This window comes from Pelodiscus sinensis, chromosome 5 (genome assembly GCF_049634645.1).
Source record: "Pelodiscus sinensis isolate JC-2024 chromosome 5, ASM4963464v1, whole genome shotgun sequence".
Lineage (NCBI taxonomy): Eukaryota > Metazoa > Chordata > Testudines > Trionychidae > Pelodiscus > Pelodiscus sinensis.
In genome coordinates this window covers 103430642-103456651 of record NC_134715.1, presented here as the reverse complement: position 1 = coordinate 103456651, position 26010 = coordinate 103430642, and the positions used below count along the sequence as shown (strand labels likewise).

General features: G+C 43.7%; 1 protein-coding gene across 4 annotated transcripts in view; it reads right to left on the bottom strand.

The window, feature by feature from the left end:
* The window catches only part of ADGRA3 (adhesion G protein-coupled receptor A3), a 141716-nt gene that overhangs the window by 49046 nt on the left and 66660 nt on the right, over positions 1-26010 (bottom strand). For 2 of the 4 annotated variants that reach the window (XM_014581111.2, XM_075930638.1), the window contains 3 exons: positions 13152-13312; positions 10894-11107; positions 3965-4129 (listed from right to left, as the gene is read on the bottom strand). The exons of 1 other annotated variant lie outside the window; for it this stretch is intronic. In XM_014581111.2, coding sequence (XP_014436597.1) covers positions 3965-4129; positions 10894-11107; positions 13152-13312 — 540 coding nt within the window. Of the gene's footprint in view, positions 1-3964; positions 4130-10893; positions 11108-12128; positions 12439-13151; positions 13313-26010 lie in introns of those variants that run through there. One more of the 4 variants, XM_075930641.1, reaches the window with a different exon arrangement.

Genomic DNA, 26010 nt, shown 5'->3' with positions numbered 1-26010 from the left:
AGTCATCATTGTATGTGAGACTTTTCTGCGGAATCAACTGCAGTCTGAATATAATCCTAGAGACCAACGTGCTCTCCTCCAAAATAGCCTGGAAGCAGGAAAATATTGCTGAGATAGTTTATCTGCAAAATCCTTCACCTGCCCATAGTTGAAAAAAAGTCATATTTGGCCATCAGTACTTAATAGCATAGGATACAGAATTGGAGACTGGTTTCTTACTCATGAAAGTCTAACCTCTTACTCTTCTTTGTCAGAAGGGATGGAATATGGGTGCTGTTGTATTGCCTGCTCCCTATCGGCCTGGATCATTAAGGAATTAAGCAGAGGATAAGAGACCAACAAACCCCTTTATTGAGGGGTGGCACATAAAATCTGTTGTTCATCCACTTTGTGGAACATGATCAGAGTAGGCCACATGGTGCATGTTGGCTGGAAAATGGCATCTTGGTCAATAGGATCACTCTGACCAATACAGATGCATGCAAGATGTCTAGTAGTTGATGCCGATTGCCCTGCACATCCTACAATAGGAGAACAACTAATGTTCTTCAGATCCTGAGCAGCTCCTGCCAATGACAGTAGTCGTCTGGAGGAGAAGAGGGCATATATGGCACATCTACATCTGGGGACAACAAGGAGAACCTTTCCAGATTCACTGGTACTGTTGGAGCTGGGCTTTGACAAAGGATGGAGCACTAAGACAGAGAATTTCTCCCAGGTTGAACAATGCAGTTCTGGAAGCAAATACTGGGGCCACAGGCTCCAATTTGGCCAACTTGGTTGATCCTAAAGTTGCTGTAACAGTGATTCCCAATCTGAGACAAGGGTGGGTAATGCTGCACTGCAATCGGAACCTGTTCGTGGTCATGACTTTGGAATGGAAGCAGTGGATCAATGCATCATATCTAAATCCTCAGACTTGGAGGCACCAAAGTCCTGTACTAATAGGGAGCCAACACAATAGAGTATATTGCAGGAACACAACTGGAGGATGGCAGATGACATGCGAGGAGGCCTTCTGAGCAGGTGAATGGACTAGAACATGTGGAGACCTCATCTTTTATGGGACAAAACAGTTCCATGAGGCCCAGGAGCATATCTGATTCTTTTCAGCATCAAAAGGATCCAGTCAATAAACAGAACCAAGGCGGGCAATGGGCTCTGCATCAGGGGACTAAATTTACGCTGAAGAGATGAGAAGTTTGAGGAATCAGGACTGGTGGATCCAGTGAACAATATGACTTCTTGTTGCTCTTGTGTACCTTAGAACATGCCACTCCTCCACAGCCTGAACCTACGGGTGGTGTAAGCATGTAGGAAGTCTTACTGCCATGATATGTGCATGGTTCATGGTTAGCCCCAGTGTGAGTCCATAGCTCTGATACTGACAGAACCAGACTGTGACTCTGCGGAAAGAGGCAAACTCCTGGACTGTTCAGGGCAATGAACAGGAGCAGATGTTTCCACAGTCAGAATCTGAACATGGCTTCATGGTTTAGGATCTGGCCTTCCTGGGTATATGCAGGAAAGGTATAATGTACCTGGATATGACATGAGCTTCCCCCAAGCAGTACAAACAGCACTGGTGTTCACTGCTGAGTGCAAAAAAAAGTAGGAAGCAAAAACCCTTAATCCTGACATCTTTGGCATAATCCAGTGCCTAGGCATCAGTGCTAGGAGAGAGGGTTGGCAGGAAAACATCACAAAGTCCTTACTCCTATAAAAATTACTATGAACACTAAAACTACTACAAAAAAAATCAGTAAAGTTCTAACTGTGTACAAGAATAAAAACAGTTTTCCTGGGAAGCCTGGAAAGTGTTACCAATGGGAGAAAAGCATTAAGTTCTAGCCCAGATGATGTAGTTGAGAGAAGCAATTCAATATGTGGTTGGACTACCCTGTCCTTTATCACCTTGAATGAGATAATGCAGGGGTGTATGTGTGCACCAACAGACACTATTAGTTTGAAAAGCACCAGGTCTGGGTGTATGGTGTATATGCATAACCCTCAGTACAGAACAATAAAGATAATCGCTCAAAGAACCACCTCCGAAAGCCTTTTGTACAAGCTTACAGAGGGGTGGTTGCAGAATCACCAGTGTTCAAGTGTGTTAGAATAAGCCTTTCAATGACAACATTTTAAAAGAAGGCTGAGATTAAAAATCAATACAAAAGACAGAATGCCACAGATACATTAGCCATTAAGGGTGAAATCTGGTTCCACTGAAGTTTATGGCAATATTTCCTCTGTCTTCAACAGAATTCAAAATTTCATCCTAAAATGGATTAAATGAGGCAAACTAAAAATATTTACTTATGTCTATGTGGCAAAGGTTTGATTCCTATCAGTGCTCATGTTACGCACTTATCAGTCCCTGGACCAAGATTGGAAAGATAATGATTCAACCAGTGGACCAAATTCAGTGATGAATGCTAGTGAAAAATGTAAGGTCTTTTAGATCAGAGGTTCTCTAACTGAAGATTGTACCCTGAGGGATGCTGAATATATTCAGGTGAGGGAAGGGGAGAAACTTCAGATGAGGAAAGGAGGGGCGGGGGGTACATTTTATCCATAGCAATGAGTGACTAGCAAAGCTGATTCATCGAGACGTATCAGGTTCTCAGATGACATGGTTCATTTGACTCTAGATGGCATTTTGATGGATTTCTGTTAAGCTTGCATAACATTATACAGAGTCACTGCCATTTATATGATAATCTATTTGCTACTTGTGGTGTGCACATTTAATTGAAGATAGACAGGGATCTCCCGCATAGCTGTCTCAAGCATCCAAATCAGGAAGGAATTGCTCTCCTCCAAAAAAGCTGAGTATCTTGTACTCCAGTAAAAACAATGTGATGCAAGTAAGCAGTATATCACTTATAATTTACATAACTGTACAACTGACTCAATGTTTTATGGTTTTAATATTTAGTAAGTTGTGTTTTTTTAATCAGTACACGTACTTGTCTCATGGGAGTGCAAATTATTACAGATACAAAGGGGGATATGATCATATAAGTCTGAGAGCTACTGTTTTTGATTGCCTATAAAGAAGTTAGATAAGAGCTGCAAAGAGCTCCCAGTGAGTGATAGCAGGAAGGGAGAAGGAGATGGGTTTACAAAAGAAAAATAGTTTCTGCAAATACATTTTAAGGCAGCATAAGAGAGAGAGCGAGCACACTCTTTTTTGTAAGAAAAATGGCTATAAATAAGAAAATTAGCACCAATAAAAAAAAGACACATGCTAACAACATTTTGTTTCTCACTTGGAACCACTGTAAGGAAGGTGCAAAAGAAGTTAGAAAAAGAATTACCTTACATATAGGGAATCTATTTGTGATAGCTGGCACCTCCAGAAGTAATGGGTTGTTAGAGTGACCAGCAGCAAATAGGTCAGAAAAGGGAAAACAGATGAAAAGATAAGTAAATAAAGAATAAAAACAAGATAGACTGCAATAACACAGAAGAAAAACGACTACTGTCACTAAGAGAACAATTGTTAAAAGGAGAGGCACGCCTCACAATTATCGTACTATTTTGAAATGACCCAATATTTCATAGTATTGTTGTAGTGATTTCATAAGATTATTAAAAACTTTAAGCAGAATGCTAATATTGAAGAAAATTATCTATTGGCTGTGTTCCAAGTTTAAGTTACAAGCTACCTCAAAACCCTTGTTCACTAAGAGTTACATTTATGTATTTAGAATACTGTTGCTTACTGTCAATTTCTTTTCTAAAACAGTTGTGCAATATTGGTTAAAATGCACCAATATTTCACAATATCACTGCTGCGTTTCTTCCATCCATATTCTAATTTAGTATAATTAGAAATGTGAGAACACCTTACATCTCATGCAGGCGTACACGATATTAAGGTGCCTTTCAACAAACTTCTAATTGAAAGCAGAATCAAACAGACAACACTTCTTCATTAAACAAATTTGCTGCCACCAACCTGAAATCTCCTTTATTGTTGACAACCCTCTCTGGAAGACAATATTGTGCAGAGCTCTCTAATACCACAATGTCTACAGTTCTTGTATTATTCCCACGTCTGGTTTGCACATGACAACCCCAGTTGCCAGTGGATCCAGCTTGAATATTTGAGATTGTTAATGCACTATGAAAACAAAAATATATTATTGAACTTCAACAAAATGTATGAAAAGCATTTAATAAAAGATTAATAGACCACAGAAAAGCAGTTCAGCAACGTGCCTGAACAGCCTTACGAAAGTTGGGGACCAACTACCCACGAGCCCAAGAACTAGTAATTGACAGTGGAAGACATCTAGGTCATGTAGTTCATCACCCTACGAAGGCGGAACTATCTGCTATAGTTACAGATAGGCAAACTGACTTAAGTTTGTTGGAAGTATAAAAAACATTCAAAATGAAAATTTTGGTTTGAGTTGAACTGAGTACAAAAATTGTGAACATAAACAAAAAATTGGTGAGTTGAAAATGCCTGATCTGGGTCCAACAAGTGGAGGAGGAAGGGAGCTGGTGGTTTCACAAAAGATCATTACTTTCCTATAACTATTGTTCTTCAAGATGTGGGTGCAGATGTGTTTTCCACTCTGATATGTGTTCACACAGTGCACCAAAGACAGAGAACTTTGGCCCCCAAAGACAGAGAACTTTGGCCCCCAAAGACAGAGAACTTTGGCCCCCAGCCCCTTGGTTCTTTTGCACAAAATGTCAAAATATATATTCCATCACAGAGGACAGTAGCTGGGTCATGTAATACACCTTTAAAGTTATATGTTGAAGAATAGTTACAATGTAGATAGGTAAGCATCTCTGCTTCTTAGAGGGGTTATAAACATATATTTCAAGTGGCACTCTAGAGCATTTGCTCAAAGTCTACATAAAAATCATTTGCAGGATCTCCTTCTCAAATTCTGCAACTGATCTAGACAGCACAAATTGCACAGTAATGGGTAAATGTGTGTATAGAAGCCCTTCAAGTATCCAAACTGATATATCACTGATGAATGCTATCAACAAGCTTTTGCCCTCATTGAATGAGCTGGTAACATCTGTGGAGACGATCAGAGTTACTCCATATGCCAACAACATAGAATACCAGAACAGGAAGGACCACGAGAGGACATCAACTCCAGACCCTTGCCCTCATGGTGGGACCAAGCACCATCTACATCATCCCTGTTAGATATCTAACCTCCTCTTAAATATCTCCTACTTCCCTGTGTAATCTATTCCAGTTTTTAACCACCCTGACAGTTAGAAAGTTTTTTCTAATGTTCAAGCCCATTGCTTCTTGTCCTATCCTAAGAGATGAAGAATATTTTTCTCTCTCCTCCTTTTAGGTACTTGAAAACTGCTATCATATCCCCTCTCAGTCTTCTCTATTCTAAACTAAACAAGCCCAATTATTTCAGTCTTTCCTCCACAGGCCATGTTTTCTAGACCTTTAATGATTTTTATTGCTCTACTCTGCATCTTTTCAATTTCTCCACATCTTTCTTGAAATGTGTCCTGTTCTGGGCACTACAATACTCCAGGTGAGGCCTAATCAGTGCACAGTAGAGCAGAAGAATTACTTCTCGTGTCTTGCTCACAACTTTCCTGTTAATGCACCCTATTTTTTTTTTTTTTTTTTGCAAGTGTCACACTATTGGCTCATATTTAGCTTGTGGTCCGCTAGATCCCTTTCTGCAGTATTCCTTCCTAGATAGTCACTTACCATTCTATATGTGTGAAACTAACCATTCCTTCCTAAGCGGAGTACTTTGTGTTTGTCCTTATTAAACGTCATCCTGTTTACCTCAGACCATTTCTCCAATTTGTCCAGATCATTTTGAATTATGACCCTATCCTCCAAGCACTTGCAACTCCTCCCAGGTTGGTATCATCTGCAAACTTAATAAATGTACTCTCTATGCCAATATCTAAATCACTGAGGAAGATTTGAACAGAATCCGTCCCAAAACTGATCCCTGCAGATTTCCACTTGTTATACCCTACCAGCATGTCTGAACCATTAGTAACTACTCTCCGAGAACGTTTATCCAGTCAGTTATGCACCCATCCTATAGTAGCCCCATCTAGGTTGTATTTCTTTAGTTTATTGATAAAGGTCGTGCGAGACCATATCAAATGCTTTACTAATGTCTAGATATACCACATCCACCACTTCCCCGATATCCATAAGACTTGCTATCCTATCAAATAAAGCTATTAAATTGATTTGACATGTTTTATTCTTTACAAATCCATGCTGTATCATCCTATTATCTTACAGATGAATTCCTTAATTATTTGCTCCACAATCTTTCCTGACACAGAAGTTAAGCTGATTGGTCTGTAGTTTCCTGGGTTGTTCTTATTTCCCTTTTTAATAGACAGGAACTATATTTGCCCTTTTCCAGTCTTCTGGAATCTCTCCCAACTTCCATGATTTTTCAAAGATGATATAACATGGGAAGTTTACTGGGAGTCCTTCGGACATCTTTTTCCCACTTGGTTATCATGTTAACATGATAACAGTTACCATGTTGTCCAGTTCTGTGAGAACACTTAATCTAGGTTTCTGGGGTGTGCTATAGACCTAATTTGGATATGGATAGAGACCTCTTTAATGTTTTTAATGAAGTAAATACTAATGGAAACTGCACAATCATGGGAGACTTCAACTCTCCAGATATAGACTGGAGAATAAGTGCTACTAATAATAATAGGGCTCAGATTTTCTTAGATGCGATAGCTGATGAATTCCTTCCATCAAGTAGTAGTTGAATCAACAAGGGGGGATGCCATTTTAGATTTGGTTTTGGTGAGTAGTGAGGACCTCATAGATGAAATGGTTGTAGGGGACAACTTTGGCTCGAGTGATAATGAGCTAATTCAGTTCAAACTAAATGGAAGGATAAACAAAAATAAATCTGAGACTAGGGTTTTTGATTTCAAAAAGGATAACTTTAATAAATTAAGGAAATTAGCTAGGGAAGTGGATTGGACTAAAGAATTTATGGATCTAAAGGTGGAGGAGGCTTGGGATTATTTTAAGTTACACTTGCAGAAGCTATCAGAAGCCTGTATCCCAAGAAAGGGGAAAAAATTTATAGGCAGGTGTTTTAGACCAAGCATCTCAGAGAGGTGCTTAAGAAAAAGCAGAAAGCGTATAAGGAGTGGAAGATGGGAAGGACCAGCAAAGAAAGCTACCTTATTGAGATTAGAGCATGTAGTGACAAAGTGAGAAAGGTTAAGTCATGTACAACTGGACTTTGCAAAGGGAATTAAAACCAATAGTAAAAGGTTTTATAGCCATATAAATAGGAAAAAAAAAAAAGAAGTGGGACCGCTAATCACTGAGCATGGAGTGGAGCTTAAGGATAATCTAGGCACGGCCCAATATCTAAATAAATACTTTGCTTCAGTCTTTAATGAGGCTAGTGAAGAGCTTAGGGATAATGGCAACATAACAAATGGGAATAAGGATATGGAGGTAGATATTACCATATCCGAGGTAAAAGCCAAACTCGAACAGCTTAATGGGAGTAAATCGGGGGGTCCAAATAATCTTTATCCAAGAATATTAAAAAAACTGGCACATGAAATTGCAAGTCCATTAGCAACATTTTTTAATAAATCTCTAAACTCAGGGGTTGTACCTTTTGACTGTAGAATTGCTAATATAGTTCCCGATTTTTAAGAAAGGGAAAAAAAGTGACCCAGGTAACTACAGGCCTGTTAGTTTAACATCTGTAGTATACAAGGTCCAGGAAAAAATTTTGAAGGCTAAAGTAGTTAGGGACATTGAGGTTAATGGCAATTGGGACAAATTACAAAATGGTTTTACAAAAAGTAGATCATGCCAAATCAACCTGATACTGTATCCTTCTTTGAGAAAATAACAGATTTGTTAGATAAAGGAAATGCAGTGGATCTAATCTACATCAATTTCAGTAAGGTATTTGATACAGTACCACATGGAGAATTATTGGTTAAATTGGAAAAGATGGGGATCAATACGAAAATTGAGAGGTGCATAAGGTGGATAAGCAACTGGTTAAAGGGGAGACTACAGTGGGTCATACTGAAAGAAACTCTCAGGTTGCAGGGAGGTTACTAGAGGAGTTCCTCAGGGATCAGTTTTGGGACCAATCTTATTTAATCTTTTTATTACTGATCTCAGCACCAAAAGTGGGTGTGTGCTAAAAAAGTTTGCAGATGACACAAAGTTGGGAGGTATTGCCAATTCAGAAAAGGATTGGGATATCATGCAGGAAGATCTAGATGATCTTGTAAATTGGAGTGATAGCAATAGGATGAAATTTAATAGTGAGAAGTGTAAGGTTATGCACTTAGGGATTAATAACAGAAATTTTAGTTATAAGGTGGGGACATATCAGTTGGAAGTAACGGAAGAAGAGAAGGACCTTGGAGTCCTGGTTGATCACAGGATGATTATGAACCGCCACTGTGACATGGCTGTGAAAAAGGCTAATATGGTCTTGGGATGCATTAGGCGAGTTATTTCCAGTAGAAATAAGGAGGTTTTAGTGCCGTTATACAAGGCATTGGTAAGACCTCATTTGGAATACTGTGTGCAGTTCTGGTCTCCCATGTTAAAGAAGGATGAATTCAAACTGGAACAGGTACAAAGAAGGGCCACTAGGATGATCCGAGGAATGGAAAACTTGCCTTATGAAAGGAGACTCAAGGAGCTTGGCTTGTTTACATTAACCAAAAGAAGGCTGAGGGGGGACATGATTGCTCTCTTTAAATATATTAGAGGAATAAATACCAGGGAGGGAGATGAATTATTTAAATTTAATACCAATGTGGACACAAGAACAAATGGATATAAACTGGCTATTAGGAAGTTTCAACTCAAAATTAGACGAAGGTTTCTAACCATTAGAGGAGTGAAGCTCTGGAACAGCCTCCCAAGGGAAGTAGTAGGGGCAAAAGACCTATCTGGCTTCAAGATTAAGCTAGATGGGTTTATGAAGGGAATGGTTTGATGGGATAACATGATCTTGGCAACTACTTGACCTTTCACTATCAGTGGTAAATAGGCCAATGGTGGGACGGTAGGAGTTGCTATAGACAACTTTTTCCTGGATGTCTGGCTGGTGAGTCTTTCCCACATGCTCAGGCTTCAGCTGATTGCCATATTTGGGGTCGGGAAGGAATTTTCCTCCAGGGTAGATTGGCACAGGCCCTGGAGGTTTTTTGTCTTCTTCTGGCATGGGGCACAGATCACTTGCTGGAGGATTCTCTGCATCTTGAGGTCCTTAAACCATTTGAGGACTTCAATATCTGAGATATAGGTGAGAGAATTATTCTAGGAGAGGGTGGGTGAGATTCTGTGGCCTGCATTGTGCAGGGGGTCAGACTAGATGATCATAATGGTCCCTTCTGATCTTAAAGTCTATGAGATAGCACCAGTCATTCAGCAGAAGATAATGGCATAGAAGGCATGTCAACTGATGATCCCCGATCTATAATGGAAACAGGAACTTAATATTGGACTTAATGGATGCCCTTAGACCAGAAATAGAGTTGACAATTACAAAGTCTAACTGATCTCAGTCCAGTACCAAAGAGCAGTCAACTGGGCCACCTCCATTACGTATACTTAAGAATTCATGATGCTTGTGGAAGAACTCCTCTTAGATGTCAAAGAATCTCTCAAGCCTGAAACAATTCCCATTGGTCTTATGGGACCTCTTATTTGGGGGGCCAAGAAAGGAGAATTCCTCTTAGGGTGAAGCACTGGATTTTGAGCCAGAAGCTGTATTTTGAGTTGGCTCCAAAAGAAAACACTGAGCTGGACAATCTGAAGACATCCCTGGTGCCAAAGTGGGCCCTGTGGTCTGCTCTTAGAGGTGTTGTTTCTGATGCAAATCTCTCACCAGCTGCATTTTCTTAAAGGAGCATACAGAGCACCTTTCTTTAATGGCCCTTTCTCCCAAGCACAATGAACACCAGGGGGGAGCAGAGAGACAGGAAGGGAAAAGGGACAGGAAGGTCACTATGGAGACAGCTATCCCAAACAATGAAGGCATCAACCAGGCACTTAACTATCCCACGTATAGCCTATCCTAAACCTATGGGTACTACTAAGCTACAATACCACTGAACTATATGCAATAAATGCAAGATAAACCACCACACAGAATTCTCTGATTCTATCAGTGGGTGGTGTGTAGGAGCTAAGGAGGATTGGGGCAGCAGTGCCCTAAGTAGCCAGGAGAACTGGAGGCACAGAGCACAAGCACTACTTTTACAGATATGTCTAGGCAGAACAATCTGACTGGACTGTCCTGGGTAGGTGCATATCTGAGTGGAAAACATATCTGCAACCACTCAAAGAAAAAACATTTAGCCCAGTGGTTAGGGCACTCACTTGAGATGTGGGAGACCCAGTTTCAAATCTCATTCTCCTCCAACCCCAATGTGAAGAAGGGATGTGAATTTAAATTTCCCTTATTACAGAAGAGAGTGCCAAAGTCATTGGCATATGAGATATTCTGATTTGGGTCTTGATCTCTCCTGTTGAAGCTGTTCCAATTTGTATAAATACCTAAATGGTCATTGGAGCAGGGACTTAAACTTGAGTGATCTAACCAGCAGGTTATACAGGGTCAGTTCACATTTGCTCTGGCCCAATGACTGTTCACTATAAAAATGACTATGAATTACCACTAAGTAATACTGTCTGACAGGGAACTTTTATTTTTAAACATCCACTGTTGTTAAGTTTATATATTTACCTCAATTAGAAATGAGAAAAGGTTCTTATTTGCCACCAATTACTTAAATGTAAGGCAACATGAAGCAGGATGTGTGTGTGTTTGGGTGGAGGAAGGGGGGGTGAACTCTACAAAGATTTTTTCACAAGGAATTTACCTCGCAATCAATGAGCAATTATGAATTATGTTCTTTTCAACAAAAATACCCTGTGATTCATCAGTTTCAACAATCTTCCCATCCTGATACCACAACACTTGCATGTCTTGATCAATATATGAAGCCATGCACTGGAAGGGCAGACTGTCTCCTTCAAAGACAACCTGACGATGAGATGGGGTCATGTAGAAAGATGGTAATTCAAGAGGAGGTTCTAAAATCCAAGAGACCAAGAAGAAAAATCAGTAAAACTTCAAATTTAAAAATGTTAGATACTGTATTTTATAGACCCACTTTGCCAAAAAAATACCCTCCATTTTAATATTTACCAAAATAAGAAATATTTTTCCCATTGGGATCTACTTGGATATACTCAGATCTCTTTTTTTGAAACCCAGTGAAGACAAAGAGTTGGGAAGGATGTAAACTGTATTTTATAACAGCTCATGTCTAAAATTGAATAATTATATTTTTTAAAAAAACTGTATTCTGTTAGTTTATGAGTTCAGAAGCTGTTTGCCAGCCTAGTTTCAAAAAGAGAGAAATACAAATAAAACAACCCTGTGCATTTATATATTTCTTTTACAATACTGAGCAACCTTCATAATTACAAATGATAAATGTTAATATATTTAAGATTTGCAAATAGGTAAACTCAGGCAACTTTCTCAAGATACCAGAGTGAATTAGTACAATAGCTTCAAAACAGAAACCCACAGGCCATCGTGCCTACTCTCAGGCTGTATGAATTTTATAATCACAAATTGATATAAAAGCACTATACTTGCTTTATACTGAGAGCTTAAAATTCTTAATAACTCCCAGTTTTAACAACAATAGAAAGAAGTAATCCTCATAGTTTGACATTTAAAAGCCGTTCTCAACATATTCAGAGAAGTTAGTCCTGAATTAGGGTAGTGAACTGTCCAAAAGCAAGTAGGATTTAACTCTATCTTAAAACTTAAAAAAATAGAGCATAAAGAATGTATCTGATATAGCCCACTCAAGTCTCAGACAGTGGAGCTATCTAAACTAGGAAAATAGGTAGTGTTGGAAAACATGCTACCTAATGTATCTTTAAAATTTTATTTTACACCTAGTATAGAAACCATCCAACACCTTTTAAGTGTCTTAATCGGCCATGATGAATATCAGCCTAGGTCTACACTAGGGGAGAAAGTCAACTAAAATACACAATTCCAGCTACATGAATAGCATGGATGGAGTTGATGTACCTTAGGTCTAATTTCCAGTATTCCACACTGTGGAAGGTACACTGAAGAAACTCTTCCATCGACTTCTCTTACTCCTTGCAATCCAATGGAGTATCAGAGTTGACGGGGGCACCAGCAACATTTAATTCAGTGGGTCCTTTCTTGACCCGCTAAATTGAACCCCAGGATATCGATTTCCTCAGCATCAATCTCATGGTAAGTGGAGACGAAGCTTCAGCTGGATAGTCCCCACTCAATTCAGTTTTGAGGGTGCCTGCATAGCTATGTTAGGAAAATGCGAAGGTATTTTCTGGACCTGATGGGATATACTTTTAGGAGTTTCAGTGACCCATCCACTTGACTCTTCCTCTTTAAGAATCATCTGGGGTAAGACATACGAATACTAATACACTCGATATTCTTTAAAAAAAATGCTAAAGGAAGTTTCTCCTGAGTTTCCTTCTCTGTGCATCTAGGTCTGAATCAGACAACTAGCCCAGGAAAGCAGCAGGTTCTTTCAGATTTTCTTCTCTCAGATTTTACTGTTTCATATAAGGTCACCTCAGATTTCTTATTTGGCCCTTCTACGGATTAACTGGTCTCAAAGAAAGACAAGGAGGGAGATGAGTAGGACAAGCTCTTTTCTCCTTTTAACTATCAGGGCCTTAGAGCTGGGGGTTTTGCATACCTCAGATATAAGCAATCTGACAGAAAAATCTGAGAAATTGAGGACATACCCATCAGTTCTCTTATTTTTCATGTAAATAGTTACATTTAGCGGCTTATCCTGTTTTAGAGGATTGCCCTTCTAAGACTGAAAACACGAAGATCAGAGTCTTACCCAACAACTATCTCTATGCTTCCAGAAACAGCAAGGCAATCTGAAGACTACTGTCAATCTGTGGACCAGCTTAATAGAAGGAATCTCTATGAATACTACTTAGAAGTGCCAAATTGAAGGAAAGCAGAAAAAATAAAAGATTAGATACTCTCACTAACTAAACCCAAAATACATTATTAGCATAATTTATCTAGAATTCTTACCACATGTTAGAAGCTCCTGTTTAACGGATGTTACTAGTTGTGACTGCAATGACTTGGGGTAGGCACATTTAGTTTCACGTACTGTTATATTTCTTTCCTTTAACCACTGAGGCATCCACAAAATGTTACAGTCACATAGAAGATAATCAGTCTGAAATTCTCTGTAACACACAAGAGAGAGATAATCACAAGAATATATTTAATATTCAGTTTTTCGTTTTCCCTCATTTTAGTTTTAGAATGCCTATCACAACTTACTACTAATTTTGCATTCTGTCATATTACAGCCTTTTTTAGGGAAGCTCTGTTTTTAGTCTGTGAGGACATGGAAAAGGGAAGATGCCCAAAGACTATGGAGACTGGTACCTGTATGCCCTTCCTAATTTCCATTTCTTGTCTACGTAAATGAATGCTCAATCAGATTCTGAAGGTGAATGGAAGAATTCTTGCTGGGATCCTCTAGCTGATAGGCAGCAGTCTTGATTCTTTGGAGCTCTTATGCCCAGAATTTAATTATTTTCCCTGCATCTCCTAAGAGGGAAGCATTATCTGAGTCTATACAGAGGTGGTCAACCCTGAAGAAAAATTACAATGCCAGATATGGGTCATCTGGTAAATACCAGGATTTGGCTGTCTTCTGACCATAGAGCTCTGAGGCTAGTAGTAATTCAAAACCTGCCAGATAAATCATATTCCTGCACTTAAAAGGCAAGGATTACCCTGGCATTGAATTCACAGTAGCCTGTTGAGGAAATCTCTAAAGAGAAAGGAAGAGGGAGTTCTATTATCAACTGCTGTGGCAATTGGGACTGAGTGCTTGACCCTTTGTTCCCTCAATTGCTCTCTTGATTGCATCTGGTCAGCATTCCTCTGTGTGACTCATGAGGGGGCAGGCCTGGCCTAGGAAAGCAGGCTTTAAAAACCAGAGGCAGAGCGACTAGGGAGCGAAAGCGGACAGGGGGCTGCAAACAGGGGAGTTTGACAGAGGGAGGCCTACTACAGTCAGGAAGACCTGCAGCACTTGTGCCAGCACTGCTTCTGTCTCCTCCACCTGCACCTGTAGCCGAACAGAGCGCCTGAGCATGGATGCCTCTACCCAGATCCTGGTGTGGTTTTGCAGGGTCTGCAGCTTGCAAATCCCACTTACTGATCATCCTATGCGAAAGGTGCCTGCTGGTGGAATCTCTCAGGCAGCAGGTGGGAGAGCTACAGGAGGAGGTGGCTAGGCTGAGGAACACCCGAATCCACGCACAATTCCTGGACCATGTTCATGAGGAGACAGCTGAGGTACACAGGACTGCAGGCACACCGCTGGTGGAGGAGACAGCTCAGGGTGGACACGGGCAGCTGGTTACTTCTGGCAGCAGGCACTGCTCCACCCCTGCTCTGAACCCTCCCACCGCGGTACTAGGAAACCGTTATGCTCTTCTTTATACAGGAGTTAAGGAATCACACCCTACAACGGAGAAGGAGAAGCCTCGTACCCCCAAGGCTGGGAGATCTGCTGCCACCACTGTGAATAGGAAACGTAGGGTAGTGGTAGTCGGAAACTCTCTTCTGACAGGGACGGAGGCACCCATCTGTTGCCCTGACATTTCATCTCAGGAGGTATGCTGTCTGCCGGGGGCCCATATCCGAGATGTTACGGAGGCATTGTCGAGGATTATTCAGCCCTCTACTACTCCATGCTACTCATCCATGTGGGCACAAATGATACTGCGAGGTGTGACACTGAGCAGATCAAGAGTGACTATAGGACTCTGGGAGTACGGGTAAAGGAGTTTGGAGCGCAGGTGGTATTCTCTTCAATCCTTCCTCTCGAAGGTAGGGGCCCGGGCAGAGACAGCTTCATCCTGGAGGTGAATGCCTGGCTGCAAGGATGGTGTCGCCAGGAGAGCTTTGGCTTCCTCGACCACAGGATACTATTCAGGAAGGACTGCTGGGCACCTTTCGAGGAGGGGGAAGACCCTCCTTGGACACAAAGTGGCTAACCTAGTGAGGAGGGCTTTAAACGAGGTTTAAAGGGGGATAGGTAAGCAAAGCCCTCAGGTAAGTGGAGAACATGGAGACCTGGGAGATGGGTCGGAAATGGGAAGGAGCATGGGCTATAATGGCAGAGAGAAAGGAGGGTCAGGGAAAAACTGGGAAGCAAAGTCAAATCAGTATCTTAGATGCTAATATGCAAATGTGAGAAGTATGGGTAATAAGCAGGAAGAACTGGAAGTGCTAATAAATAAGTACAATTATGACATTGTTGGCATCACAAAAACTTGGTGGGATAATACAGATGATTGGAATGTTTGTATGGAAGGGTACAGCTTGCTCAGGAAGGATAGACAGGGAAAAAAAAGAGGTGTTGCCTTATACATTAAAAATGAACACACTTGGAGTGAGGTGAAGATGGACATAGTAGACGGAAGTGTTGAGAGTTTCTGGGTTAGGCTAAAAGGGGTTAAAAACAAGGGTGATGTCATACTAGGAGTCTACTACAGGCCACCTACCCAGGTGGAAGAAGTGGATGAGGCTTTTTTTAAACAACTAACTATATCATCCAAAGCCCAAGATTCGGTGGTGATGGAGGACTTCAACTATCCAGATATATGTTGGGAAAATAACACAGTGGGGCACAGACTATGCAATAAGATCTTGGACTGCATTGGAGACAACTTTTTATTTCAGAAGGCTGAAAAAGCTACCGGGGGGGAAGCTGTTCTAGATTTGATCCTAACAAATAGGGAGGAACTGGTTGAGAATTTGAAAGTGGAAGGCAGCTTGGGTGAAAGTGATCATGAAATCATAGAGTTCACAATTCTAAGGAAGGCTAGAAGGGAGAACAGCATAATAGAGACAATGGATTTCAGGAAGGCGGATTTTGGTAAGCTCAGAGAGCTAATAAGTAAGGTCCCATGGGAATCAAGACTGAGGGGAAAAACAACTGAGGAGAGTTGGCAGTTTTTCAAAGGGACATTGTTAAGGGCCCAAAAACAAGCTATTCCGCTGTGTCGGAAAGATAGAAAATATGGCAAAAGACCGCTTTGGCTTACCCATGAGATTTTGCATGCTCTAAAAATAAAAAAGGAGTCATATAAAAAATGGAAAGTAGGACAAATTACAAAGGATGAACACAGGCAAACAACACAGGAATGCAGGGGCAAGATTAGAAAGGCAAAGGCACAAAATGAGCTCAAACTAGCTATTGGAATAAAGGGAAACGAGAAGACTTTTAATAAATACATTAGAAGCAAGAGGAAGACCAAGGACAGGGTAGGCCCACTGGTCAGTGAGGAGGGAGAAACAGTAACAGGAAACTTGGAAATGGCAGAGATGCTTAATGACTTTGTTTCGATCTTCACCGAGAAGTCTGAAGGAATGACTAACATAGTGAATGCTAGTGGGAAGGGGTAGGTTTGGAAGATAAAATAAAAAAAGAACAAGTTAAAAACCACATAGGAAAGTTAGATGCCTGCAAGTCACCAGGGCCTGATGAAATGCATCCTAGAATACTCAAGGAGCTGATAGAGGAGGTATCTGAGCCTCTAGCTATCATCTTTGGAAAAGCATGGAAGACAAGAGACATTCCAGAAGACTGGAAAAGGGCAAATATAGTGCCCATTTATAAAAAGGGAAATAAGAACAACCCAGGAAACTACAGACCAGTTAGTTTAACTTCTGTGCCAGGGAAGATAATGGAGCAAGTAATTAAGCAAATCATCTGTCAACACTTGGAAAGTGGCAAGGTGATAGAGAACAGCCAGCACGGATTTGTAAAGAACAAATCATGTCAAACCAATCTGATAGCTTTCTTTGATAGGATAACGAGTCTTGTGGATAAGGGAGAAAAAGAAGTTACTCACCCTGTGCAGTAATGATTGTTCTTCGAGATGCGTGTCCCGTGGGTGCTCCACTGTAGGTGTCGGCTTGTCCCAGCGCCGCAGATCGGAGATCTTTTCTAGCCGTAGTCTGCCGGACCACGCATGCGCGAAGTACGGCTCGTGGCTTTTCGCGCTGTTTGAGCGCCGTTGGTCCGGCTCCCGCCAGTTCCTCCTGCCTCTTGCTCTGAAAGACAAAATAATAGACTCCAAAGAGGGGAGGAGGGCGGGTCGTGGAGCACCCATGGGACACGCATCTCGAAGAACAATCGTTACTGCACAGGGTGAGTAACTTCTTTTTCTTCTTCGAGCAGTGTCCCGTGGGTGCTCCACTGTAGGTACAGTAGCTCGCGAATGGAGGAGGGTTGGGAGCTAGCTTGCCGTAGCTGAGGATAACACCGCTGTCACCACTGTGGATTCAGGTATTAACAGGTTCGGGATGGCGTAATGATTGGCGAAGGTTAGGTCGGAAGGCTGCGTAGCAGCTCTGCAGGTATCTATCAAGGGGACTCCCTTGAGGAATGCAGTGGACGTAGCGACCGCTTGAGTCAAGTGGGCCCTCAGGGTTGAGGGCAGTGGTTTCTTACGTAGTTCATAACAGGACCTTATGCACTGTACGATAGTAGAGGAGATGCGTTGAGCGGACAATGGGCGACCTTTAGAACGGTCCGTCATTGATATTAATAACGAGTCCGTCACTCGAAAGGGTCTGGTCCTCTTGATATAAAAGGCGAGGGCCCGTCTGACGTCCAAAGTGTGCAAGCGTGCGTGTTCTGGTGACGCATGTGGTTTGGGATGGAATCTAGGGAGGATTATAGGCTCGTTGATGTGAAATCGAGAGATCACTTTGGGGCGAAAACGTGGTTGCGTTCGGAGTATTACTCCTTGGTGCGTAAAAATTGTATAAGGAGGGGAAGCTGATAGTGCAGTTAGCTCACTCACTCTCCTCGCGGAAGTAATAGCCAATAAGAAAATGACCTTCATGGACAGGTCATATAAAGTGCAAGTCGCTAGCGGTTCGAAGGGTCTGGCCGTTAGGGAATTGAGAACCATTTTGAGGTCCCAAGGATCCGCTGGTTGAGTATAGTGCGGGTACAGGTTGGACATTCCCTTCAAGAACCTTTTAGTTGTTGGATGGGAAATACTGAACATCCGTCGATCGGCTGGTGAAAGGCTGCAATTGCAGCGACATGAACTCTGATGGAAGCGCAGGTGAGGCCTAAATTCTTGAGGTGTACCAGGTAGTCTAGGATACACTGCAGAGGTGAGGAGACCGGGTTCAGATCCTTTTGGGAACACCACGATGAGAAGCATGACCATTTGGAAAGGTAAGTAGTCCGCGTAGATAATTTTCTATTGTTTAATAAAATGTGTTTGACAGATTGTGAGCATAACACTTCTGACTGTTGGAACCAACTAGGTACCAAGCCGTGAGCGCGAGATGGTTCACCTGTGGATGGAGAAGGAAGCGATGATTCTGGGATAGGAGATGGTGTCGAGCTGGCAGAGGAAACGGAGGATGCATCAACATGCGATGTAGGTATGGACACCATGTTTGCCTGGGCCAGGCTGGGGCTATTAGGATTACTGTGGCCCTTTCTCGAATAATTTTCTCCACTACCCTTGGAATTAGAGGTGTGGGTGGGAATGCATAAAGTAGGTGACGCCCCCAGTTGTATAGGAAAGCATCGCCTTTCGAATTTCGTCCAATCCCTGCTCTCGAGCAATACCGAGGACATTTCGCATTGTGAGAAGTGGCAAAGAGGTCCACTAGCGGGAAACCCCATCGTTGAAATATTATCGAAAGCACTGCAGGATGTAGCTCCCACTCATAATTGAGAGAAAAGTACCTGTTGAGGGCGTCTGCCGTTACATTGTGCTGGCCCGGGAAGTATTCTGCGATTAGAAAGACGTTGTGTCGATTGCACGTTCCATAGACGTACTGCTTCTGCGCACAAGGAATGGGACCTGGCGCCTCCTTGCTTGTTTATGTAATAAACGGTCGTCATATTGTCTGTAAGGACTCGTATGACCTGGTCGTGGATGATGGGAAGGAAGTGTTGACATGCTTTGTACACTGCCCTGAGCTCCAGGAAGTTGATGTGCATCAGCGACTCATCTGGTGACCATAGGCCTTGTACCTGTTCGGGGCCAAGATGCGCACCCCATCTGATGAGTGACACATCTGTTGTCAATTGCGCCGACGGTTGGGGGCAATGAAAGGGTACGCCCAACAGCAGATTGTCTGGGATTGTCCACCAAGCAAGTAATTTCTTGATGTGGGTGGGAACTGTTATTGTCCTGTGGGCATCGTGTACGTTGGGGGGGGCAGATTCGAGCCATCCAATGTTGAATGCATCGCAAATGTAACCTTGCGTGTTTCACCACATATGTTGTGGAGGCCATGTGTCCCATAAGCTGTAGGCACCGTAGTATGGGAACCTTTGGGCTGACGAGTAAGATCTGGATCAAGTCCTGCATCGTGTGGAATCTTTCCATCGGTAATGATGCGCGTTCGGTCGTAGAGTCTAGACGAGCGCCTATGAACTGTATTGTTTGTTGTGGTTCCAATGATGACTTTGGAACATTGAGAATGAGACCCAGTTCGTGGAAGAGCATGCGTGTTGTCTGAGTGGCACTGAGCGATTTCTGTAACGATTGGGCTCTTATTAGGCAATCATCGAGGTATGGAAAGATCATTATGTGTAGGCGACGTAGGTATGCGGTCACCACAGCCAGGGTCTTGGAGAAAACCCGTGGAGCAGACGAGAGACCGAACGGCAGGACCTTGTATTGGAAATGGTCTGTACCGATTTGGAAGCGTAGGAATCGTCTGTGCGCCGGATAGATCTCAATGTGGAAGTATGCGTCCTGAAGATCGAGGGATGTGAACCAATCCCCATTCTGAAGTGCTGGGATGATTGTAGTTAGGGTAACCATTCGAAAGCGTTGTTTTCACAAGAAACGGTTGAGGTCGTGAAGATCTAGTATCGGTCTCCATCCCCCTAATTTCTTTTCCGTTACGAAGTACCGGGAGTAAAAACCCCTGCCCTTGAATTCGTCCGGAACAGGCTCTATTGCTCCAACGGTGAGTAGACGGGCAACTTCTTGCCTGAGCAAGATCTCGTGAGATGGGTCCCTGAAAAGGGACGGGGCGGGGGGGGATGGATGAGGTAGCGACGTGAATGGAATGGTGTAACTGAGACGAATTGTTTGAAGGACCCATTTGTCGGTGGTGATGTAGGCCCATCAATGAAGGTACGGCCTCAGGCGGTGATGAAATATCGCCTTCGTAGCACTCAGAGTGGTATTGACAGGAATGGTTCTGAACCCCTCGAGGGACTCGTCAAACTTGCTGCCTGGTACCCTGTTGGGAAGTTGCCTTGGGTGGCAGGCATCTGCGCTGTTGCCGCTGCCTACCCCTTTGTTGGTCCTGAGGCCTATACTGAGGGGATTGCCGAAGGGGGGGGCCTCTGCCTCTGGTAGGGCATATATCGCTTTCTACGGTATGGAGGAGCGTACATGCCGAGTGTTTTAAGAGTGGTTCTGGAATCCTTCCCCGAGTGGAGAAGTTGGTCAGTCTTCTCGGAGAAGAGGTTCTGCCTGTCGAAGGGTAAGTCCTCAACCTTCAAGAACAGATCTTTAGGAGCAGAGGACTGTTGTAGCCAGGATGCTCTGCGCATAACGACTGATGTAGCTGTCGTGTGCGCTGCCGCGTCAGCTGTATCCAGAGCAATATGTAAGGCTGTTCCAGAGGCTGCGTAGCCCTCTTTTATAACAGCCTTCACAATGTCTCGTTTTGTCTCTGGAATATGTTGAAGCAATGGCACAAGCTTGGCGTAGTTGTCGAAGCTGTGATTCGCCAGCAGTGCGGAATAATTGGCCATTCGTAATGTGAGTGTTGCCGAGGAATAAACGTTACGTCCGAACAAATCGAGACGCTTACTATCCCTGTCTGCGGCAGTAGGCTTATGCTGTGGCATCTTTGCCTTTTGCTGAACTGCATCCACAACGAGGGAGTTAGGTTGTGGGTGCGTGAAAAGGAATTCCATCCCTTTGGCGGGGACAAAATACTTTTTATCCACCTTATTTGTCGGCGGGGCGGATGCCGGGGACTGCCAAATGTCGTCCGCAATTTCGAGAATGGCCGCATCCAGTGGCAACGAGATCTTTGGTTGGTGAGTGTGCTTGATATTGTGAAGGAGATGGTGTTGTTTTTGCTCCACGTCGCCCAACTGTACGTTTTGACTTTCCGCTACCCTTTTGAATAACTCCTGAAACTGGCGCAGATCATCAGATGGTGAGGTGCCTCCCTGAAAAACTGCATCGTCGGGGGACGATGAGGAATGGTGTGTGGGTGACTGATCAGGTTCGGGGTCCCGAACAGGAAGAGGTTGTCCGATATGAGAGGAAGACCCAGAGGGAGTTGGTGGTCTTGAGGGGGCAGAAGAAGAATGGTGTTTCTGCCCGAGGTGACTTTGCGGAGACCAGCGTTGATGATAGGATGACCTATGATGATAATAGGGGGACGTGGAACGACGGGATCTCATCGAGTATCCTGAATGGGTTGAAAGCTGTGGTGATCTTGGTGATCGCGACCTCTCTCTATAATATGTGCTACGACTGGGTAAGCGAGGATCATGGTGGTAAGAATGACCGGAACGTGGTGAGATTTTGCCGGTACGAGAGTACTCGGAGTACGGTGGAGATGGGGAGCGTACTTCGGGAGAGAACTCAGGGCTCGGTGATGAGGAAGATAATCTCCTGGGTGTATGGACCGGTGGTGCTAGCAAATGTTCCGGTGGAGAGGAAGCCAGGATGGAAATGACCGAGTGCGGGATTATTTCCACTGGCATTGGAGGAATCCGTGCCGAGGTGGTTCCCGTTGTTGATTGTCTCGGTACCGGAGATTGCCTCCGCTCCGTAGATCGACCCAGAGGAGAAGGTCGTCGCGGTGCCGGTGAACGTCCTTCTGATGGATGCCTGTGGTGAGACGATCCTTTCAGTGCTGGAGGACGACTCGGTGCCGGCACGGTCGAAGACAGGGAGCACCCCGGTGCCGATGACCGTTGAGGCGCTTGTTGTTTGGTGGGAGGCGGAGGTCGATTCGGTGCCGACAGAGTAGGATGGGAAGGATGCTCGGGAGTTCCTGAGTGCCATCTTGTTAGAGGTCTAGCCTGAGGTGGTGCCGAAGTGGGGTCATGCACTGGAGGATGACTAGTCTCTGCCGGTCGTTTGTGCGTGCCCTTCGCTGCCAGTGAGTGTCCCGGTACAGGTGAGCACCTCGGTGCCGGGGAGCGGCTACGGCTCGGTGCCGGGGAGCGGCTCGGTGTCGAGGGGCGCTCTGTGCCGGGAGCGGTTCTCAAAGCCGTAGAAGTCCTTGTGAACGGTTTAGAGACCGAGGGGACAGCTGAGATGGTTGAACCCGATATAGAAGGGCTCGGGGCCGACTTACTCCGGCTGTCTTTGGGTGGCCTCGCAACACTTGCGGAAGGTGCTGTTGACATCCCTGGCTTATCGTCTGCACCCGATCTTGAGGATGGAAGGGATCGCGTTGGTGATGGTTTTCTCTTAGCTTTCTTAATCTGCTTCGCGTGACCCTTGGATTGTTTGACTTCAGGCTGTAAGGCTGTCTCAAACAAGAGGACCTTTAGACGCATGTCCCTGTCTCGCCTGGCTCTGGCTGTCAGTTTGGAACAGTGGGGACATTTCTGAGGTATGTGGCCTTCCCTGAGGCACCTGATGCATAGGGAGTGGCCATCAGAGGCAGGCACTGCCTCGTGGTATTCGCCGCACTTCTTAAAGCCCGGCATTTAGAAAGAACAACTAACTATTGAAGAAAAAAAATTGTTTTTTGTTTTTACGATTAACGACTAGATAACTATAAAAACTGCAACTTTAAACTACATACAATAACTATATACAATGACTATATTTCGTCTCTCTATATCTCTAGTGAAACAGTTCGCAAGAGAGACGTTGTTCCGTCCGCGGCCGAGGACAGTCAGGAGGAACTGGCGGGAGCTGGACCAGCGGCGCTCAAACGGCGTGAAAAGCCACGAGCCGTACTTCGCGCATGCGTGGTCCAGCAGACTACGGCTAGAAAAGATCTCCGATCTGCAGCGCTGGGACAAGCCGACACCTACAGTGGAGCACCCACGGGACACTGATCGAAGAAGAAATGGTAGATGTGGTATACCTAGACTTTAGTAAGGCGTTTGATACGGTCTTGCATGATATTCTTATCAATAAACTAGGCAAATACAACTTAGATGGAGCTACTATAAGGTGGCTGGACAACCGTACTCAGAGTAGTTATTAATGGTTCACAATCCTGCTGAAAAGGTATAACAAGTGGGGTTCCGCAGGGGTCTGTTCTGGGACGAGCTCTGTTCAATATCTTCATCAACAATTTAGATATTAGCATAGAAAGTACGCTTATTAAGTTTGCAGATGATACCAAACTGGGAGGGGTTGCGACTGCTCTGGAGGATAGGGTCATAACTCAAAATGATCTGGACAAATTGGAGAAATGATCTGAGGTAAACAGGATGAAGTTTAATAAAGACAAATGCAAAGTGCTTCACTTAGGAAGGAACAATCAGTTTAATACATACAGAATGGGAAGCAAATGTCTAGGAAGGAGTACGGCAGAAAGGGAACTAGGGGTTATAGTGGACCACAAGCTGAATATGAGTCAGCAGTGTGATGCTGTTGCAAAAAAAGCAAACATGATTCTGGGATGCATTAACAGGTGTGTTGTGAGCAAGACACGAGAAGTCATTCTTCCGCTCTACTCTGCACTGGTTAGGCCTTACTTGGAATATTGTGTCCAGTTCTGGGCACCGCATTTCAAGAAAGATGTGGAGAAATTGGAGAGGGTCTAGAGAAGAGCAACAAGAATGATTAAAGGTCTAGAGAACATGACCTATGAAGGAAGGCTGAAAGAATTGGGTTTGTTTAGTTTAGAAAAGAGAAGATTGAGGGGGGACAGGATAGCCGTTTTCAGGTACCTAAAAGGGTGTCATAAGGAAGAGGGAGAAAACTTGTTCATCTTGGCCTCTGAGGATAGAACAAGAAGCAATGGGCTTAAACTGCAGCAAGGAAGGTTTAGGTTGGACATTAGGAAAAAGTTCCTAACTGTCAGGGTAGTCAAACACTGGAATAAATTGCCCAGGGAGGTTGTGGAATCTCCATCTCTGGAGATATTTAAGAGCAGGTTAGATAAATGTCTATCAAGGATGGTCTAGACAGTATTTGGTCCTGCCATGGGGGCAGGGGACTGGACTCGATGACCTCTCAAGATCCCTTCCAGTCCTAGTACTCTATGATTCTATGCTGCTTGTTCCCTTAACATCTTCTTTGAATCCACCTGAGTACTTTTCTGCCTTGGGCACCAGTGAGGAAAAGCAATGAATGATCAGCTTGGACCATGTTTGCAGCTGTGCTCCTTCATGCCACTGCCCAAGGCAAAATGTTTGTCTTAATGTTTTGATGGGCTTTTTTTAAACCCGCTTCCCCCCCTCCCCCTCCCCCACAGACCTTTGGCACAAGAGGAGGGAGCCTATGTTTCTACTGGTCTGGGTCTAGATATGCCACTCCTGGCTTGGTGAGGAACTCTGAAGGACTTTGCCCAGCTGTCAGAGATGTTTATGGCTTCTAACTAACAGAAGACAGTCATCTCCATCCAGGCATTCCACAAGCAGGGTAGAGAAAACATGACATTTGCGCTTTCCCCTTCTTCTATGTGCTGCATTCTGTGACTATGTGGAGGAAGGCCCAAAGCTGGAGGAGGAAGAAGGACACTGATGGTGCCTCAGCAGTAGAAAAGAACCACCCACTTACATTCGCAGGACTGGAAATAACTACAAAATGCAAATTTGTCCCCCCAAAATTATTTTTATATATATTATAAAAATAAAATAAAATAAAATAAAATAAAATAAAATAAAATAATCATTTTGGTCAAAGAGTTGCATTCTCTAGCTGTGTTTTTGGTCTTGGTGGTACAAGTGTGCAGTATAAACACGTAACCATATATACAAAGACACACATAGATACAGATACACACAATCTGAAAGAGAAATTCTCACAATCTTTCCTGAAGCTATAAAAGTAATGAGCAACTGTGAGGTATAGCTGACCATGCCCTCCCCATCAGTCACTGACAGGTCTACTTCTCTCTAAGGCCAGGTCTATACTAAAAGGGGACTGTAACGGGTTCTGCCCTTCAGATGAGTGCCCCTAGGTTGCTGAGGGAAGTCTCCAAGACTCCCCACTCCTTCCTTGAGGCCTCATCCTCTCTGTTCCCCTCCTCTCCATCACTTGCTATCCCCAGCCCTTATACACTCTCACTAGGTTGAGACAGGTGGTGTGGGGTGGGAATGAAGGATTTGGGTGTGGGAAGGGGTGAGAAGTACAAGCTCTGGGACGGAATTTGGATGCAGGAGAAGGGGATGTTGGCTCGGGGAGGGGGCTCCAGACTCGGGAGCGTTGGGCTCAGGTGGAAGGCTGGGGTATTGAGCAAGCCATGGATGTGGGGGTACAGGAGTTTGGACTGGATATGTGAGGGACTCAGGGCAAGAAGGTTGTGAGTATGATGGGCTCAAGACACAGATTAGTGATGTGTGGATGGTGCAGGAGTGTTGTGGCAGAAGACTGAGGATGCAGGAGTCTGGGAATTAAGCGGCTCAGGACAGGGGGTTCCCAGTGTATGATAGGCTCAGATTTGGGGTTCAGGTGGTGCAGGAGTGTTATGATGCTCTAATTAGATGGGGGTTTGGCCCCAATTGGGGGCTTGTTGGCCAGGCTTCATTTTTAAATAAAATATGTCAAACTCACAAGGTTTTAGCATTGTCTTTATTTATAGAGGGGTGAAGAACCTGTTTTGAGTCAAGGGTCACTGACCCACAGAAAAGTCAGTTGGGGCCACACAAGTAAGATGCAAAAGAAAACCCCAACAACTCTCCAAAAAAACCCAAGCCTCACTA